General features: G+C 41.5%; 1 protein-coding gene across 2 annotated transcripts in view; it reads left to right on the top strand.

The window, feature by feature from the left end:
• Positions 1-20,587, top strand: part of fgd (faciogenital dysplasia) — a 62,228-nt gene that overhangs the window by 31,526 nt on the left and 10,115 nt on the right. For both annotated transcript variants that reach the window (XM_080469698.1, XM_080469699.1), the window contains exons 2-9: positions 5,140-5,310; positions 8,669-8,870; positions 9,916-10,531; positions 13,960-14,049; positions 16,522-16,658; positions 17,916-18,072; positions 18,254-18,392; positions 20,061-20,119. In XM_080469698.1, coding sequence (XP_080325824.1) covers positions 5,140-5,310; positions 8,669-8,870; positions 9,916-10,531; positions 13,960-14,049; positions 16,522-16,658; positions 17,916-18,072; positions 18,254-18,392; positions 20,061-20,119 — 1,571 coding nt within the window. The remainder of the gene's footprint in view (positions 1-5,139; positions 5,311-8,668; positions 8,871-9,915; positions 10,532-13,959; positions 14,050-16,521; positions 16,659-17,915; positions 18,073-18,253; positions 18,393-20,060; positions 20,120-20,587) is intronic.

Below are 20,587 nucleotides of genomic sequence, written 5' to 3'. Positions count from 1 at the left end.
TAGGGGGCGATAACTGAAAAGTGGATCAAGGTCAGGCCACACATCATGTCTCCTGCGGCACACATTGGGAAGAGGTGGGGCAAGATGTGTGGGTGTTAGATAAAACTGTGTCTGTTGGCTTCTCTGTATCTTTCTCTGTTGTTTGGTTTCCTGCTTTTGCAGGGAAGCTGAAAGGAATGCCCAAAATGTGCACGTCTGTCAGAGTTTATAAGTGGCCCTGCGGTTCAGTGAGGAGGATGAAGGTGAGGTGAACTGGAGGAGAGATTGTGACTCCTCGGCTCAGTCTTTCAGGTTGAAACGAGATTAGATCAATATGTTTTGGTGAGACTTTTTCTGAGACCGAAAGAAAGAAGCAGAGAAGTTCTAATGACGACCCAAAAAAATCCCTGAAAGATGGTAACGATGTCATGGGAATAATGAGCATCACTCTCAGACAGAATGTCTTTGGGGTTTTGGTCTTGGTGGGAAATAATTGTGAAAGGTGCCCGGTTGAAGTTATCGAGGCGGGGTTGTCAGCTCATCTCCACTTGGGGTTAGTTTGCGGGCAGGAGGCCTGATTGACTGGCTGTCTGAGTGGGAATGCTCTGTGGAGACGGAGTGATCTGTCTCCCAGACAGCACTGGGGCGAGAGGACTGTACTCAAGGGATGATGGGTAATAAATGACTCCGAGGGGGTCGCCTCGGGGCTGACGGTGACTGACAGCGAGCTACGTTTGTGCTTCTTTTTGTGTCTCTGTGTACGCGTGTGGGTTAAGTTTGTGTATATCTGAGAAAATGTTGATAGGGCAAGTGAAGACTTAATGCCAAAATTAGATTTTTTTTGGAATGAATAAAAAAAAATATTATTATAAAGACAGCAGCAGCTAAAAGCCACATAATAAATGGCTTTCATTTGTGGGTGTCCACATTTTAGTTTGTCTGTATTGTGTATTGTGCACTGAGATTTTATGTAACTCCTTGAACAAACACAGGGGAAATTCATTTCATTCCAAATATGTGCGTTTCTGTGTTTGTGCGTTGCTTCTTTATATAAGGATGGATTGACTAATCGGCGGAAATGGAGGCTTATTTGCAGAAGAAATCGATTTATTTATGGCCAAACGTAGAGAGCTGGAGTTTTAAAAAAAAATTAAAAAATCCAATAACAAAAAAAAAAGCACATGCAATGACGACACATGAAGCAATTTGTGTGCAGGTATCATACTGCAAAGCCACACATTTGAAGATGCACCAGCTCTTAAAAACCACGATTAGAAAACACATTACAGTGTACATTGCGTTAGACCTGGTTTTAATGTTCAATTGTGCACTGACTTTCTGGCGCGTCGAGATATTGATATGCCACTAATGCGTCTCACCACACCTCATTTTACGATCGGGCACCCATGCATGCACCATGCAAGCATATTTGTGGCACTGGTGTGGGTGAAGTATCAAAATTTTGATTTCCATCAATACGTTAGGAGAAAATATATTTACACTCAAAATCAAAATCAAACACAGACTCATTCTTATTGCAGCTTTGCAGCGACCTGACCGATACGTTCCTTAAGTTTTTCTCCTGTGACAGCATCACCGAGGCAGAGTTTTGATGCATTCGCATGCATTTCTCTCACAGAGACAGACGGACGGTGAGAGTATCATTACACCTCCAATGTGTTCTTTTCAAATACCTGAAGGTATCCGAATATTTTCTGTGAGTCAGGAAGACAGTGGCCCCTTTGCTTCGTTTAGAAATACACGCTGTAATGCAGTCTTTCAGGTTACAGCTCGGAAGATTCCTATTGCTCTCGGCCTGCTGCTCACGTGGTTACATCAGTCGAAAGACAGCAGGCAAGACAATATTTTATTGTTTTCCTTGTTCGTCTGATTAAAGACATTTTAAATGGCCAGTTGAGTGGCTGAAAGGGTGTCGTGCAGAGTAATATTGCCAATGTAACCCTGCGTTAACAAAGTCAGACGCATGGTTCCTGTTTGTCTCTTCCTGTGTAGCTGGATCAAAGCTGCAGGAATTAATAAGCCTGCTACATCCTTCTCCTTTGAGTCCTTTTAAAATGACACATTTACAAAGTTAACATTATCTCCTCTGAGTCTGAATCAGTTCAGCCACCGGCCTCGATGCTGCACGCTCTGCCTTGGTTATTGCCTGTTGTGAAAGTGTCTTGTGAGCTGTGTGCCGTGCGCCGTGAGCAAAGTTCAGTTATTGTGGGGGGGGCTGTAACAGTACTCTAGGATTACCGGGCTCCGCCGTGATTCACCGTCACGTCACTTTAGGCCCCAGGAGGAGGTACTTTGATCAGGTTTGGCAGGTGAGCAGACAGGTGCAGTTCCTCGAACACGGCTGAGGGGAGGAAAGGGTGAATGTTTGGATGCAGTGCAGGATTGAGCTTTGAATTTTAAGGTGTGTGTGAGTGGGAGTGTGTGTGTGTTTGTGTGTGTGTGTGTTTGTTTGCCACAGAGACGGGTTTCATTGGCGTTCTTTGGCTAACCATGGGGGGAGGGCGGGATCAGATCTGTTTGTGTGGTGAAGATTTTTTCCATTCACTTGATCTTTGGACTTTGGATATGTGAAACCGAAAGGTTGAAGCGGAGGTAATGTCGTTTGTCAAGCTTGTTTTTCGGACTATTTTCTACTTTTTCTTGCATTTTCCTTCCTTTCTCTTCTCTCTAAATCACTGAAACATAGTTTAATTCGCCATTTATTTTACTTGTGTTACCTGTTTTCCTGCATACACCGCTGACAGTGTACCCTCATGTGTCATTTTGTCCTCCGTTTGTGAAATTTTAATTAGGAAAAACTGTAAGCATCAGCTCCTCTCTGCCGCTCTCTTTGCTGTGTCATCAAGTCCCTGTTTGGTGTTAAGCACTTTTCGTCATAAGGGCCAGGTTTCGCTCTCAGGGAGTCGTGGCTACGATGAGTTTCCATAGGTACCAGCCCCTATGTCTTTGACTTCTACTGCTGTTTGTTTTTCCCAGGAAAGACCACAGCCAGTCTTGGGTCAAAGGGTTTGTCCTGCCGGCAGTCGTCTGGCTGGAGGACACGTCTGCTGTCTTGATCATAGGTCAAGTTTTCCCTCTAACTCAAACCACCCCAGTCAGCTCTGATTTACAGATTGCATTAGCAGAAGCCGTTTCAGGAGGCTCACAATATTTCTTTTGCTAGGTAATGAAAGAAGTCGACATAAATATAAAACCTACCTACAGTAGGTACTGATTTGTGAACCTCTGTTTGGGTCAGGCGAATTTCATCAAGCTCGCCGTCACTGCCAGAGAGCCAAATTATGACCGAGCTCTTCTAACACATGGATTTAAAAAGGAATGGGGCTGCTAATGTGATGAAATGCAGTGATTACTATTTATTTCTGGTGAAAATGTGGTTAAGAAGACCTTCTTCCTTCCGACACCTGTGAAACCACTTATGTATTCATTTTTGGAAATTGGCTTGGATTCATGTCTGCTCAGTATGGAAAAATGATTGCCCAGAGGTGAGGAAGCTGTATGCTTTATTTCCATCCCTGCCTCAGTCTTATTCCACAGTGATGGTGGGACTGCCTGCAGTCTGCCACATGAGGTAGAGGCAGTGCAACAAGACTCATTACTGACTCAATTTTCTGCTTTCGCTGCCTGGAGCTCATCTGAAAAAAACAGCACACACAGACACACACACAATTAGGCATGCCGGGACTCTTGCGGGAGCTCTGTGCCACTTTTAAGCTGTAATCCAGTCGATTGAGAGATGGTGTGACTCGATTGAACGGTCGAGCCTTCGGGAAGGAGGCTGTGTGATTTGCATAGTTGTTATCGGAAGCTTCAGAGAGTCATCACTTTGTTTGGGAACAATGAAGAGACACATCGGTAACAGCGATGCCAAAGAAGAGACCGTCGTGTCTAAATGCAGCAGCTCTGGAGTACATACAGTACACACACTCCCACACACACTCTGCCAGCTGTACGAACGCAGGGTATACTTACCGATGACTGAACTTCAAAGAGTTGACTGTAAGGTCACTGGCAAGTTTAGATCGCATCCGTAGAGGCCTTTCCCTGTGAAACTTAAGTGGAAATTTGATCGTGAAAACGTGTGCTTTAATTTTATGATTTCTATCGAGACACGGTTGTGGGAAATCGTCCTTGTGTTATTGCAGCAATAAAGATATCAACAAGAGTGTGTGCATGATCATGTAAATCTTTTGTGAAAATGACTACTTCATCTTTGTTAACTATGTAATCTTTTTTACACATTCGCTCATACGGTAAGCTTACTTTCCGGAGTTGTGTGTATATATATCAAGGTATAAATCAGGATTTCTGATACTTCAACATTAGTAAGCCGGCTGTATTCTGTGTTTATTTCACTCTCAAGAAATCACAGAAACAATACAGCCATCAAGAATTACTAATACTAATATCATTTGCTGAAGCTCCAAACGGAGCGCCAGAGGCTTTTGATGCTGTTCAGGAGCGGTGAAGACATCAGTAACCCGTGCTGTGGCACAGCATGCCATGTCTGTTCATTCCTATAAACATGAGCACTGAAGTTTATTTCAAGGAGATGTCGGGTGGACTGTCACTGCTGCATAAATATTCATGGCTGCACAAACTTAGCTCTTGAAAGTAGTCCCTGTAAACTAATTCTTTTATCCCAGAGTGTGTTTAGAAATGCATTTAGCCTTTCGTAATGAAACTTTACATTTGTTTTGTCTTTTAGGTTTTTTTCTCCATGAGTTTGTTTGGATCTTCCTCAAACAAAAACACAGAGAACTACCGGTGTTATCCTTTTATGATATTTGATTCAATTACAAGAGTACACAATTCATATTTATCTACTTACTGACGGTATTTGGATAAGCTTGGAAGTTTTCCGGCCACACTCAGGCCAGAGAGTGTTAGAGACACTATGTGGCTCCAGTGTGGCCTCGGGGTTTGATGCACCAGAGTTTTCTCTTCTCTTCTTTTCTCTTTGTCTGTGAACGACACCCCGAAAAAAAACCGAGCTCAAGGTCGTTCACTCACCTCGCCGTCACTTCACAGCGCTGCATCGCTCGGCAGGATTATGCTGGAATGTGGTTTCTGTTTTGATGAATCTCATAAGCCTGATCGATACTTGATATTGTGTTTCTTCCTATCTCCTCTGCGCAGACCTCCCTGCCTCCACTCTGCAGTACCAGTGTAGATCAGTGGACTACCTGTGTTCCCCGCCGCTGGTGAAGAAAGGTCCGACGCCCAGACCATGTCACGACAGGCCTGCCGTCAAGCCGCGGCCCCAGTCCTCCACGTCACCCAGACCTCCAACCGCACAGAAACCTCAAGGTTAGATACCGAGACACACTGCAGCCCCTCCAAGGTCCTTTCAGACACCGAAGCTGTCATTATAAACGAAAGGCACAGCGAGATCAGGCCTCTGATACTCAGCTGCCATTTATTCTGCTCTGACAAACACTTTTCTATAATGTGGTACGTGTCAGCTCTCTGACCTCACTCTGCCACTCACACTGCTCGGCGGGCCGCCTCAGCGATGGCTGCCGGTGTTATAAAGCAGGCCAAACATCCCTGGTGTTTGTGTTCGGGCATCATTTGAAGAATGCTAAATACGAAGAGCATGTGTTGTGTTTGGGGAGATGCAGACTGGGACATTACACCACAGACGTGGCCCCAATATTCAAAAAGCTATTTTAAGTGTGGTGTAGAAATGTGGCGAGAATAATCCACTCTGATCATGTTTATTTGATCGTGATTACCATTTTAATGCATGCAGCTGTGCAGCAAATTAAAAAGGGAAAAGTGTCAGGCGTCAGCCAGCCTTCAAACGAGCTTTCGTATCTTAAGAAATTCCCTCGTCTAGTGTTTACATCGGCATGGCACAGAAAAGTGTTGAGTGTGTTGGTCTCAAATTTATTTGAAAGGGTTGACATGCAATAGCGGCAAAGGCAGTAACACAAACATAACAATAAAAGGTATTTGCTTTAGTAAATCATATTTTTGTATGTAAAATGTCGCTGTTCTAAATATATAAACCGAATTAAAACAATATCTCCTGTCAACTTTGTTTTACACAATAATATCCAAAGCAGCTTGATTTCCACTCAGATGCTCAAAATAAATGTAAAAGTGTTGCGATTTCTTCATGTAGAGGTTAAAAATAGGAAGTTAACCAGCTCAGAATTTTTAAAAGAAATGAGAAAAGAAATGCACAAATTTTTGTAATTTGCACACTTCTGTTCCTTCATTCTTGCTTGGTTAGTTTAGTTCTGAAACCCAAGATATGTAATTTACAATGAGATAAAACATAAAACCACTGTGTGCGTGGCAATGTGAGCATGAGGGATTGTTTCTCTTTGTTCGACCTGCAATAACCTGTCCAGTGCCCTGAATTTGCATGTCTACATTTGGAATTAGCTCAATCTCTTGAAATATTGACTTAGATAAAACGGGTATAGAAAATAGATGATTATAGAATATCAGCAGGCCCTTAAATTAGAAGGGTTAAACTTGAAATATTCATGATTGATTTCATGTGTTTGCCTTAAAGTGCTTGCATTAAGCTGAAGCCATTCACCCGAATGGTTGATGACTTGTCAGCTCTATTCATTACGTCTCCACTTTAATGTGTAATCAACTTAACTCTCATCACCAGTCTGACATCTGTGGCTCTTTTACTTTGACCTTCACATGACAAACCTCTCCATTTATGTGTCTCCAGTTATTCATTCATTTTGTTTTATTTTCTTTAAGTTTTAATTGGGCTATGACTGTGTCTGTAAACTTCTTTATTTCTGCGACGAACAGCAAAGAGATGATGTCTATCACTGGCGTGAAAGGATTGTACTCATGCACAGGTTCACTTAATTGATGTTTAAAAAATCAAAAAATCAAAAATCTTAACAAATATAAAAAATGTGACCTCATATTTATTCAAGTGAAACTAAAAACACTGGGGGTTTGTTAACCTTTGTTGCAAATAACACATCACAAAGTAGCAATGAATGAGATTCTTCAGTAAAATGTTGTAACTTCTCATCGAACTGCAATAGAAATGTGTCCCATTTAGACACATTTTAATGCTACAAAGCATATTATATGTGCAAATGTGCACGTTTCCCTCAGATTTGTAATGAATAAATTACAAATAATAGTGTTGTGTTTATTTTTTCAGTTTTGTGACTTTAAGAAGTCTCCAATAAAAACTGGCCCTTGAAATACCCTTTACAAGGTCAACGTTTTCCCCATTTTAAGTATGTTAATAGGTTCTGCCATTTAAATAAGCCGACACTTATATTCCTCCTGAGATAAGTGAGGAGATAAAAGTAAATGTCATCTGTTTTTATTTTATCCAGGCAGGTGACTTGGGGGCGGAGGGCTATCACAGCCAACAGAGGGCAATAGACGGGTTACACCGTAAAGGAAATCTTAGATTAAATAGAAGATAAGCCACCAGGAACATAAAAGCACCTCTTTTATGTTTTATGATGTGACTTTAAAGTTTTTCAAGTGTGAAACGCTTGTTGTGTTTTGATTTTTGTGGTATATCTTTAAACTGAATCATGATATTTCCAGATCACTTACATACATACAGGACTTCCTACCTGACAGGAGAAACATCCACCAGTTTTTCTTCCCCCATACTTTTTAGTATAAATGTATAGTATAGTATAAATACAATCACATCTCTTGACCAAAATCACACTATATGATCATATACTGTATGCTACATGATCCTATAAAGATTAAATTGATTGTCTAATTAAATAAACACGTTATTATGAATCTTTTATTGTAGTTTATTTGCACATTACAGAAAAATACTTTTCATTGCAGTATGTCTCTATTTTATCTGAAAACATGAATTAGTATAATTAATAAACAAAAATGTTCTGCACTGAACTTGAAATGATGTGTATATACTACAAAAGTGTGCTTATTTGCCAAGCAAATATTAAAATTGAGATATAATGACGTTTTACATGTAAATTTACCTCATTGAAGTTTAATTAACAGAAGAAAGTTGAGCCGGTCTGTTGTACTGATTTGATCTCAATATTAGAAGGAGAAACACGAGCTCAGCCGGACTTTGTTTTATCAGACTGTCACACACAGACAGAGGAAGTCCTCAAATTACCACCTGTAGCGTATCGTCACATTTCCTCGTTTCCAACAGGCTTCCTAAAATTGAACATGTGCACATACTCAGAGAGACAGAGTGAATGAGGGGGCTGACAGGGCCTTTTCAGTTGTGTGTGCGTGTGTGCGTGTGTGTGTGTGTGTGTGTGTGTGTGTGTGTGTGTGTGTGTGTGTGTGTGTGTGTGTGTGTGTGTGTGTGTGTGTGTGTGTGTCTGTGTCTGTGTCTGTGTGCGTGTGTGCGTGTCTGCGTGTCTGCGTGCGTGCAGAGTTGTACACACTCATCTCAGCATCCTGTTCTGAAAGGAGGAAGTTGGCTGATAGTTGACTCTCAGACTTGATCTCGTTCTGCTCTGTTGCCTCTCATCGCCAGATTATCTCCTCTTTTGTGGATTTTTCTTGAGTTTTTTTTTTCACAAGAAATCCAGCCCACGTCAACACACGGGGGGCTCAGCCATGGAGGTTTTCTCGCTCGGCTTTATTCGTGTCACCTGACTTGTTTTTCTCGATCTACTCTCCTCCTCTTGCTTTGTCTGAACTTCTGCATACGTAGTGCCCCCTAAACCTGCGCACCTTCTTGCCCTCGGACAAGACAAGAAACCGAAGAGGATCCCCCCTGCGCCCTCAAGGCCCCTGCCAGCACCGCCTCCTCCACCAAAGCCAAAGCCTACCCTCACCCCTCCCGTCCCGGGAGCACAGCAGCAGAAGGAGGCACAGAAGGTCGGGCTTCTTATTGAAAGGTTTGAAAATTCAAGGTAAGGTTCATTTGTTTGTCAATTAAGTTACACGGCAGATGATAATCTTCCTTCTTGTACCATTTTCTAGTTGCCATTTGTAATTCAAGGGAAAAAAAACAAAGAATGAATTCATCCTTTTCATTAGATATTTGACATTTTGTTGGAACAGTGGTCTAACAGTTAGCTCCCCTCACATCCCAGCAATAACATCACTGCCTTTCTATGTATGGTTTGCATGTTCTTCTAGTGTATGTGTGGGTTTTCGCAGGCTACTCTGGTTTCCTCCTACAGTCCAAAAACATGCAGTTGTGGTTAGTTGACGCCTCTAATTGGGCTGAAGGTGTGAATGTGAGCGAGTGTTTCCGCCTTTGACCTATATATGATGCACCTGTGTCAGTATAGTTGTCCTTTTCCCAATTGAAAACATAGATCCTTGATCTGAAGACCACATGCAGATGAAAATTACATTTCCCTTACACACAAAACTGCATCTGCTTATCCACACAAACACATTGTGGTGTTCATATTAAGCTTATAGTGGGGCTGTATTGACACCACAGAAATACACCATAAACGCAAAGGAAGGCATGAGGCATACGCATGAAACGCTCAACATAGCACCTCGGAGCATGTGCTGTTCTCAGTTTCCTCTTGTTGCTCTTGAGAAGCAGAATATATTTTAGTTGTAGAAGACATAATAAGCTCAGTAGCCTCTGAAGAACGAACACAAGCCTGTAATTGTGTTGTTGGTTGGCAGGGTTAGGGTAGAAGTTGGTCTGTGACGTCAACTTCTCTGCGTTTTTGATGCTGCGCGAGCCTTTTCAGATTGATTTATTTTGAGAGCTGGTTTTAACAAAATTGGATGCGAGAAAATGGAGATTTGGACCATTTTTTACTCTGCTGCACATCCCACAAATGCATGCGCTTTACAAATGTGGCATCATCTAAAGGAGAAATGAAAATACTTTACAGTATTGTTGTATATATTGCCAAGAAGTATTGTGACAACAGATGAATAATCTATTTCCTGACTTTCTGTGTGTTGTTTACTATTGATTCTCAGGGTGCCCATCCTGGGGGTGCTCCCGCGGTCACAGCTCCACCTGTGCCTGAGAATGGACACTGCGTCTGACATCACCTCCTCCTGCGGCCAGGACCCCACAGAAAAGGCTGCAGGAGACCCTTCCCCCGTGGACAAACTTGCACTGGGCACCTCCGAGCAGAACGGCGACGTGTCTGAACTCTCCCGTCTGGCCTCTATGCACATCGACGGCTCCGACGATGCCGTTCTGGACGATTGCGCGGAGGACGACATCCCACACGGAGTCAGCTGCCTGCACGAAGTGGAAACGGAGGACGGCTCGTCACACAAGCTCCTGGACAATCCGGACTCCTCGGAGCAGAACGGGAAGATTCCTAACCGGGACAGTGGCATCGATAGCCCGTCGTGCACGGCAGACGGGGAGGTGTTCCCCAACGAAGACGCCATCGACGAGGAGGATCATTACGACAGCGTCACGGAGACGGAGAGTGTATCCTGCTGCGTTACCCTGGGCAACAAGCGAGACTCCACACAGGACGAGGACAGTGACTTGGACGAGGGGAGCAGTGGGGAGATTCACTCTCTCACAGATTCACAGACCGGCTTTCCGACTGAAACACACTCAGAGGTGCACAAAGTGAGTACATCACACACTCAGCTTCAGCAAGTCAAGACTGTAGAGGGTAATAATTCAGTTATTTAGAATAGCTCAAACTTATTCAAATGCTCATCGTAGTCCAATAACCTGCTAAACAAATAATTGTGTTTTAGAGCACAGGCCACAAAGTGTGCGTTCGGGGGCCTGAATGTGAACCACAGTGCCCCTTTTGTGTTGAGACTATCATTTAAAGTCTTAACAGACAAGTCCTTGCAGCAACTTTTACTGTTGAATTTTCTTTTAGTGGTAATATCCTGGTGTTTTAGCGGTTGGCACCCCACCTCACAGTGACAACGCCTCCAGTTAAATTCTGGGCTTGAGGGCCTTTCAGTGTAGAGTTTAATCAAAATCTATGCATTTTAGCTTGGTTAAGGGCTCTACATTGTCCTAAGGTTTGAGTGTGTGTCTCTATGCGCCCTGTGATGGACTTGCAACCTGTGCAGGGGGTCACATGCCTCTCACATATTGTCCCCTGGCATTATCTCCAGCCCCCGGGTGACTCTAAGGTCAATAAAGGTGGTACAGAAGATGAATGGATGTTTAATTTGAGCACAGCCTGCGCCTACCAACACCCAGACTGCCGTCCTTATAATGGAAAAAAGTAGCATGTGTCTATTATTATCTCAGCCTGAGTGAGCACTTTCAAAGAATACTTCTGCATGAAACGTTAGACAATATTAGAGCCTCAATTTTCTGGTCACATCTGACTGGCTTGTATCTAAAAGCGGCTCCTTACATAAAAGGATAAATACCTGCCAAATAAGCAGTAAGAGGAGCTTGTGCTTGCTGGATGAAAGAGTCTGCAGACAGAAATCTTTCCACAGCTGAGCTACAGTTTCTATTTTCTCGTCTTTCGTCTTGAGTATTGATTGTAAACAACACGGCTGATTCTCTTCCTGGTGAAGTTTGTGTTTCCTTCACTCAACACTTTCCAATGTAAAAGCATAAAGGCTTGAAGAGATATAACTGTGGCAAGTGAAAAGAACTACAAAGTGTTGTTTAGCTTTTGTTTGCAGGAAACAATATACTCTGATCTTTTTAACGCAGTAAAACACACCCATATCTCACACACACACACACACAGATGTCACACAAACACGCAGCCGTCGCCCACACCCACAGCCTTTTGGGGAAAAGTATCTCTGCTCTTCAGTGCTTCCTGATCCCAGCACGGTTGTGCCGAGGAAGGGTGTGTTCTTGGGTATTTGTGTTTGTGTGCACTTGTTAATCTCTCCGTGTCAATGTGAACTCAAGCTGACATATTAATGGCTACATAATGACAGCTTTTTTTTTTTTCACGGAGGATGTGGGTATTACAGTGATGTGTGCCGCACACAAGGAGGACCGAAGGCTGACTTTTTTTCTGCTGACTGTGTTTCACTCACTCTGCAAACAATGACACATTTGAGCCTGACTTTTGTTAGTATGGCGTCTTGTACTGGCTGATTGAGGCTTGGCATCTTGCGGTGGTAGTTATTACTTTCTGTGTGAACAAATTGCATGTGTGTGTGTGTGTGTGTGTGTGTGTGTGTGTGTGTGTGTGTGTGTGTGTGTGTGTGTGTGTGTGTGTGTGTGTGTGTGTGTGTGTGTGTGTGTGTGTGTGTGTGTGTGTGTGTGTGTGTGTGTGTGTGTGTGTGTGTGTGTGTGTGTGTGTGTGTGTGTGTGAGAAAGACAACGGTTGTGAAAGTCACAGTGTTGCAATAGGCTAAATGCCTCTTGACATCACTGTGTTGTGTCTATGACGCTGGGATGAACCTCGTCAGCAGCTTAATTTTTTTGTGTTTACTGAAACATTTTTCAGCCCCACTAAGTCATACTGAGCGTCGGAGAAAGATTTCCAGCTTCACCGGCGCTGCAACATATCAGATCGTTTTCATGAGTTTCTCCTTGTAAACTAAACAAGTGACATAAATGGAGCCTTCATTTTCACAGTAATCCGCTCTGGATGGAAGCTGCAGCCACAAACATAACACAGCTGCCTTCTGCGATATCATCCAAACACTTTTTAAAAACTCATTTTTCTTCAAAAAGTTAAATTACTAAGTTGAGAAGTTACAACTAGTAGTCTCCTTCCATCGTTTAGCTGCAACCTTCAATTTGCCGAGTCTGGAGACACTGGGTCTAAGACGGGTAATGCCCTCAGACATCAGTCACAACCCAGGAAAAAAAAAAGAGCAACTATTCCAGAATAGTTTGTAAAGTACATAGACACTTATTAATTTTGAGCTCCAATGTCTAGCAAATTGGAAAGTTTTACGTGTATAGTTCTTCCCATCAACAAACATTGGCGATGCAACAAAGGCAGAAAAAGAGCGATTGTAATTTGAAAAGATTAACAAGATGAAAACATAAAAGCATTGTTCAGAAAATGTAAACAATAAAATATAATCCCATGTTGTCTTAACCTGGGATTAAAGGTGAGCTCAGGGAAAATGTGCAGATGGACGTGGAAACGTTTCTTCTCTATCCACAGATAAAGTCAAACAACCAGGTGAAGAAACCACAATCCAACAAGAAGTCTGACTAATATTCAGCATCTCCGTGTGAGGTTGATTTGACTTATTTTTATCACACGGGAAGATTCAGTTCAGTTTTTAACCCTGTAGAAAATTAGGGTTCACAATACTGCACAAAAAAATAAACTAGAGCTACTAGATATGAGCCATTTTTACTCAACTGAATTAACCCACTTGCTGCACCTTGGATATGAATATTTACCTACATTTATTCAAATTGACCTTGTGGTTGCTGAAATATATTAATTTCACTTTGAGTGTGTAATTATCAAGCAGAACCCCACGAAGATGGAAGAGGAAGAGGAAGAATCCCTGCACAATGTGACTTTATGTTTTAGTTGATTGTAGTGAATGTCTGGTGGCTGTGGCTCAGGTTGCAGGTTGTTAAACTATCCCAGTGTTTGGTTTCCCGCTGTCTGTTTGTTGAAGTGTGCTCAGGCAAGACGGACATCTTAATTTGCTTCCGACAGAGGGTGATGGGTGAAAAAGTGCAATATTATACATAGAAGTGAAATGTTTTTACCATTTTTGTCTTAAAATACATCATAACAGTGGAAACATTGTTAGTGTCTGTTGATATTATATTTTTTCCAGATCATTGCTGAAACTGAAGGCTTTCTTGTTACCTGATAGTTGAAACTCTTAAATACTTAAGGAATGAGTCACATCCTGGAGAAGTGTTTGTATTTATCTTTACTCTACTGCCTCAGATGTAGTCACTGATGTGTGTGTGTGTGTGTGTGTGTGTGTGTGTGTGTGTGTGTATGTGTGTGTGTGTGTGTGTGTGTGTGTGTGTGTGTGTGTGTGTGTGTGTGTGTGTGTGTGTGTGTGTGTGTGTGTGTGTGTGTGTGTGTGTGTGTGTGTGTGTGTGTGTGTGTGTGTTCTCCTCAGTGCTCAGAGGCTCAGAAGCTGCTGAATATTGCCAAAGAGCTCCTCCACACTGAAGAGGCCTACGTAAAAAGACTTAACCTCCTCGACCAGGTAACATTTCATCAGAGTTAAAATGCCCATCTGAGTGTGACGGTGTGTGTGTTTATTTTTGTTTATTAATTTATTTATTTTTTAGCCCTCTAGTTCAGATTTCAATCACCAGAGTGTGCCAGTGTTGCTAGTGATTAAGATCAGGACTGACCTGGATTAAAACTGGCACTGTGATCTGCTGCACAACCACCCTGTGCTGGCTGGATTACTCAGTGTTTGCATGATCTTGTGGGAACATTTGTTTGTGTGCATGTAGGGTCAATTTATAGGTTATATTTATACTCAGGTATGGAAAAAAAACTGCACTCGCAGAATAACTGTGTGTCTATTAAGGGATTCATATCTATATTTGTGTATGTGTAGCAGCACCATCCCCTCACAGTGCTCTGTATTTCTGTGTAATTCCTTCATCCTTCTTTTGTTTGTTTTTTATTCAAAAGCTTCTTATAAAGATAGTTTAGGCTTTAAGCCAGCTTTAGTTTTTTTAAGATTATACTAAAATGTCCTATCAGTGCTATTTTTAGTCTTCTCCATCTATTAAAATGACATTAACAATACAAAGACCTGATAGAAATGATAAACCCTACATTATAAATCTCTATGATGCTCTCAGTGAATTTATTTATGAGTTTTACATCACTCTGTATTGTTCCAACGATGTGAAGCTGTATAAAGGTGCTGTAATAATTTAGGAGCATAAATGTTTTTGAAGTTTAGCTCCACTCACGCTGCGGTTAACCCTCTTGATTAATTTTTTTTTAATTCTTTAAAGTATTTGAAGACAACATATAATGCCTTTTCCAGACTGTGTGTTTACAACTATATACTACTTGTCTGTTTAGCCAAAAGACATTGAGTTTCATAAAATCATGAACCATAGTACATACATATCATAGTATTCTCCAATGTGCCATGGTAACTCAGATATTATTATGGATTATTTCTGATGGAAGAGCAAACTCTTGACAGCTCTTTGATTGCTCTGTGGTATTTTTTATCAGGGCTGCACAATAGTTCAAAAATCATTGTACAATTAGCGTTGGCAAAATACATATCGTATAAGAATGAACTGTGATAAATTGTGTTTTTCATTCTCTACAAATTTAAAATGAAAACTTAAGTGTGAATAATCACAATCAATTCACAAAAGGTTTTCTGTGTCACTTGTTCCAGACAATTAGTAAACAGTACAAATTAAGTTTATAATTGAATCATAATTAACGCAGAAGCAAGAAAAGAAAATAACACAATCTCCTTAAGTATTTCTATTTATATAATCAGAGTTTTCCTGTACATTGTTGACAGAGCTACAGAGAACAGTATATTCATATGGTATAGAAAACACTAGTTTCAAATAGTTGATAGTTATTTTTTTCTGTCTGCGGCCTATTTTACTTCACACATTTTGGTACGACTTCGCTCCAGGTAGTTGAGTCCTCTTCCTCTTTGTTCACTACATGTGGGGGCAGAGGTACACAGACGTCCTATCACAGAGCAGCTTTGGTTTATTTGCTACTGAGAGCAGAGAAACCTCACACTTAACTTCCTGTTTTTGTCTTGCTGCTTTCATGTGCCACAATTGTTTCCATGGAAACAGTGGTGCCTGGTCATTGCTGTGACCGGTGAAGAAGCAAAATGGTTCTTCACTTCTTAAAATGATAATTAAACTTGTTACAGACGTCATGATAAAAAAAAATAAAAAAAACAACATGATTGTCTACCGAGCTGAACTTCAGTGTGGACCAGATCTTCCTCGTCACAGTAATTTAAAACAGACAAAATTAGTTCCAACAATAAATGGTTCACTGTTACACCTCCAAAGGTTTATAAGCCCAAATTAGAGCAACAAAAGAGAACAATTTTATCGAAGTTTTCTTCTGTAAATATACAGATTCCCAGTCAATCAAGATAACCCTGATCCTGGCGTTGACATTTAATATCAGAAAGCATGTTGTTTATCCAGCGAGATGGCAAACATCAGCATATTAATGTGTGATGATTCGTCATGTGTCTTATCGTGAGATAAAGCCCGTTATTGAAAGATGAGCTCTGAGCACCTGTGATCGTCTGTCTGCATAATTTTAGGCCCTTTCTCAGATGACACGTGATGAATCAAGAGCAGTAATTGCAGCCCCAGAGCACTATTAGTGTTTTCAGTGTTCGGTGACATATTGCTGCCACACCAGCTAAATTGAGCTGAACGAGTTTCATCAGTCACATATTTCTATTCTGTGCTGTTTGTAGTATTAACTCATGGACACCTTGGAGAGCTTATCTCATTGCTGGTCATGCATAGAAAGTCTAAACTCTCCAGAATAAATATATATGTATGTATCTATGTATGTATGTATAAATTGCAAATATGCTGCAACCTGGACTTTCCGCTGTTTACAAACCTGCTCTTTCAGTAGAAGCCAGTCTGGGTGTGTGCTTGCTGGAGGAGTTCATTGTGCACCACTGTTTCCTCTGCAGGTATTTTGCACTAAGCTCACAGAGGCTGGAATCCCTCAGGACGTCATTACCGGGATCTTCTCCAACATCTCCTCCATCTACTGCTTCCACGATAAGTTCCTGCTCCCTGAGCTCAAGACGCGGATTACTGGAGAATGGTGAGGAGTAAACATCGAGTAACGGTGTGAAGCTATTCTAGAGATGGTTTGGTGATCATTTAAGCCGTCGGAGCTTTTGATTCTAAAGACAGTTGGACAGTAATGGCAGACGGAGCATCATTGTGGGGTTGTGTGTGTCAAGAGTTGCTGAACGGGAGCGTTTTCTGCCTTTTTGTCTCGGTAAGCAAGAAATTTACCTTAGTTGTGCGATACTGTGCCAACATCAGCCACCCTCGGTGGATAATGACTCCTCTAGAGAGCTGTGATCAGGGAAATCACCTGTCACGTCATGATTCCTCTTGCATTATTTTCTGGAAACTCATTAAATTTGGGGGGGCTCAGACAGAAACAATTACAGAAAAAAAAACAAAAAAAACAGGTAAACAGCAAGTCAGGAAAGCCCACCACAGGAGGAAACTTCACACAGGGATTCGCGTTTGACGTGCTTCGAATGGGATTTTCTGATTATTCGTATCTCGTATGCACCTTTGGCCGTGTTGTTTAATGGCGCTGGTGATGAAGCCTGTGTCACTGATGGAAATGAAAGCTGTATCATGAATTGTCGAGAGAAACCATCTAATTTAATCAGCTCAAACAAATCGTTTAATTACCAGTTTCACTGTCAATGTGACAAAAGATTTAATCTCCCAGCAGGCTTTGCAGAGTTTCCCGTCAAGCAGTGAGTCATAGGGTCACATTAGCATGTGAGTTCATGCACAAGTACAGTTTCAGGTTTCATTTGAGGCTTTAATGTTATTATGGATCAAACAAAGCTTCAATTGAAAGTTGAACTTGCTGTAAAAATGAAAAAAAATGCAGTTATTTCGAAGGTGATTCAAGTGCGCAAAACTCTTCGTGCATGTTTTTCCTTCGGATTTGAGCAGAATCCTCCTAAAGTTCACAAACATGCATTTGAGCCTATTACATGACTGTAAATTACCTTTACCAATTGTCAGGACCATCGAAGAATATACAAGATGTCCAATTTTATTATTGAGCTGAAATAGACTGAATAGATTACATGAATCTTGTATAATACAACCAGGATCGCCATATGATCATGGCCTGATGAGAGTGAAAACTCACTGTGTGATTTTACTGTTTCACCAAGAGACTCTCCTCAAAAACTTTACTTTTAAAACATTTAGTTTATTTGTTTTGTATGGCCTTCTGCTGAAGCTCCTGTACTCATTGTGAGTGGTCCTGTACATAGAGCAGAGGGAAAATCATCCTGAATTCCTGTGGTTTTTCTTGCAGGGACTCCAACCCTCGCATTGGAGACATTCTCCAGAAACTGGCTCCGTTTATGAAGATGTACGGAGAATATGTGAAGAACTTTGACCGAGCCATGGACCTGGTCAACACCTGGACACAGAGATCCTCACAGTTCAAGAGTGTCGTCCAGAACATACAGGTTTGTATTCAGGTTCTTTAGTTTTTTGAAGAAGTTTAACCTTTCTTTCAAGCTATAATCTTAAACACTCAGAAATTGATCATTTGTATATTCTGATAGATTACCGATGGTTTCGTTTTTACTTTCCTCATGATCAGTCACTTCAAATCCTATTTTCTTTTGTGTGTGTTTGACCCTCCAGAAGCAGGACGTGTGTGGGAACCTGACGTTGCAGCATCACATGCTGGAGCCAGTCCAGAGGATCCCTCGCTACGAGATGCTGCTCAAAGACTACCTGAAGAAGCTGCCTGAAGACGCCCTGGACCGAAAAGACGCAGAAAGTGAGACGTTAAACACAGTTTCTACTGCAAAACCCTCACAATGTAACGCTACCGTTGAATAATTACTGATCTACGATCGAGTGAAATACTCAGTACAGAGTCTTTGTACTTCATCTCATTGATTCCCTTTTGAATAATAATGTAATAATGTAAGATATAGAAGTAATATTGGATACATAAACCAGTGATTATATAGTTACTGCGGCTAGATGAAAATGAATAGAAGACACTGAAGCCGTTCAAGTAAAGGTCACACATGTATTTCTATAACATCTATGAAGCATTTAAAGGTCGGAGGAATTCTGAAACTCAGTAAGTGACATTTCCAAAAAGCATTAATTAAGCATGAAGGGTGCTTTTAATCAAGTTTTTGGAACGGGGACAGACTTAAAAGCTGCCCGCTGATCTGAGCTTCTGTTCCTGCTGCAAATTGTTCCCATTTCCCTCCAGACAGTTTGTTAGACCACGTAACCCAGTCCAGCGGCCAGAACGAGCCCAAAGTTCACTTCACATTGTGTCGTTCACATTTAGCCTGTCAAACCGAGCTGCTGTGCTTTCAGTCTGCACGACTTAAACCCGTCAGAGAGCCACTCCGTGACTTTTCACATACATTATATTATGATTCATGAGGCACACAGTGTACCTCTAATCACATTCGTAGATTCGTGTCATACTGCATTGTTAGATTGGGTCGTTTAAGGTCACATTTTAAGACTGTGTGAGATTAAGACTTTCTCTTTAATTTATTATTGATATTTTTCTTGTTTATCCTGTCTTCTTACAACTCTTATTGTCTTCTTTGTTAAATATTTCATGTGACATGTTTATTTGAAGATCTTAAGATCATCATTGGCTCCTTATCTCCTTTTGTTTTCATGAGTTGCGTCCTCATTTTCACTAAACCTGAATTCAACTTTGCCGACTTTTGTTTGCTTAATCTCAGTCTGTGTGCTACTGCTAATACACGATCATCCCAAACCATGAAAATGAGAGGCTGTTCAACCAAAACTGCATTGAAATGAACTTATTTGATATATTTTAAATTCATGACAGAAATTGATTCAAATTGTTTCTAATGAAAGTTGTAAAAGTAGCATGAAATGTAAGAAACCCTCTGTTCGTGTATCATGAAGATAACGGCAGAATATTCATCTCTTCCTGTTATAGCGCCGTATTAGTGATTTCTTAACTTTAAAATAGGTGTCAGTTTGGTTTGAAACAGATTACACTTTTTACATCCTCCCACATGTCTGCGTCCGTCTCGCTAAGCCGCGACTTCGCCGCGTTGCTGCTTTGTTTGGAGTCCGTGGAAAAGCTTCCCTCATCCACTCCTGCTGAAAAACAATCCATCACAGTTGCTTTGGCCTCATTTCCCCGCCTGTACGTCTCTTCTGTTTATGTAGGTTATGATTAAGATGGCTGACTCAGGTGCTCGCAGGCATTATCGCTGGCTCGTGGCCAGGCCGACGCGCACACTGCTGAATGTTCACAGTGTGCGTGTTTAGTTTGTGAGCTCGTTATATTTATAGACCTTAATTTCTAAAAACCCTGCTGGGGTTTATCTGGTCTGTCTTTATATGAAAAGGAGCAGAATATTGCTTTATTAGAATGAAAAGTATCTTACATTTGTGTATCCTGATTTTGATACATTATTTGTGTGTATTACAGAGGCACTGGAGCTCATATCTACGGCAGCCAACCACTCCAATGCAGCGATCAGGAAAATGGTAAGATGTGGCCCAACGCTATAACTTCTTTTCTGTCCGATCGAGCTGCGTAAGAGCTCAGCTAATGTGTTACCCAACGAGTGGCTGATGCCGTACTGTCAGTCGGCACGGTTGCATTAGTGCAGACAGGAAGCCGCTGTTTCCTGCCTCCAGTTTCGCAGTTCACAAAAATATCTCCCTCTGTAAGACTCATCCGCTGCATCTCTTTCCTCTCGTCTGAAACCGTAGCCCTTGCATCCTTTAAACGACTTCAGCTCGCAAATTGTGTCAATGAATCGATGAAGAAATCCAATCTACACTTTCTGCCTTGCTGGGAAAGTCATGAATGAGTTTGCAATAAAACAAGAAGACCCAGTGGTAGAGTTCAGCTCAGGCGAGGGAAGGCGGCTTCACTTGCAATTCAGAGTGATTTATACGAGCAGGCATGAGACATGCAAATAGAAACAAGGTAATATAAACAGAAAACAT

Source organism: Lipophrys pholis, assembly GCF_963383615.2.
Source record: "Lipophrys pholis genome assembly, chromosome: 8".
In the NCBI taxonomy this organism is placed as follows: Eukaryota; Metazoa; Chordata; class Actinopteri; order Blenniiformes; family Blenniidae; genus Lipophrys; species Lipophrys pholis.
Note: the sequence above shows the minus strand (reverse complement) of the source record. Positions and strands in the feature narration are given on the sequence as shown.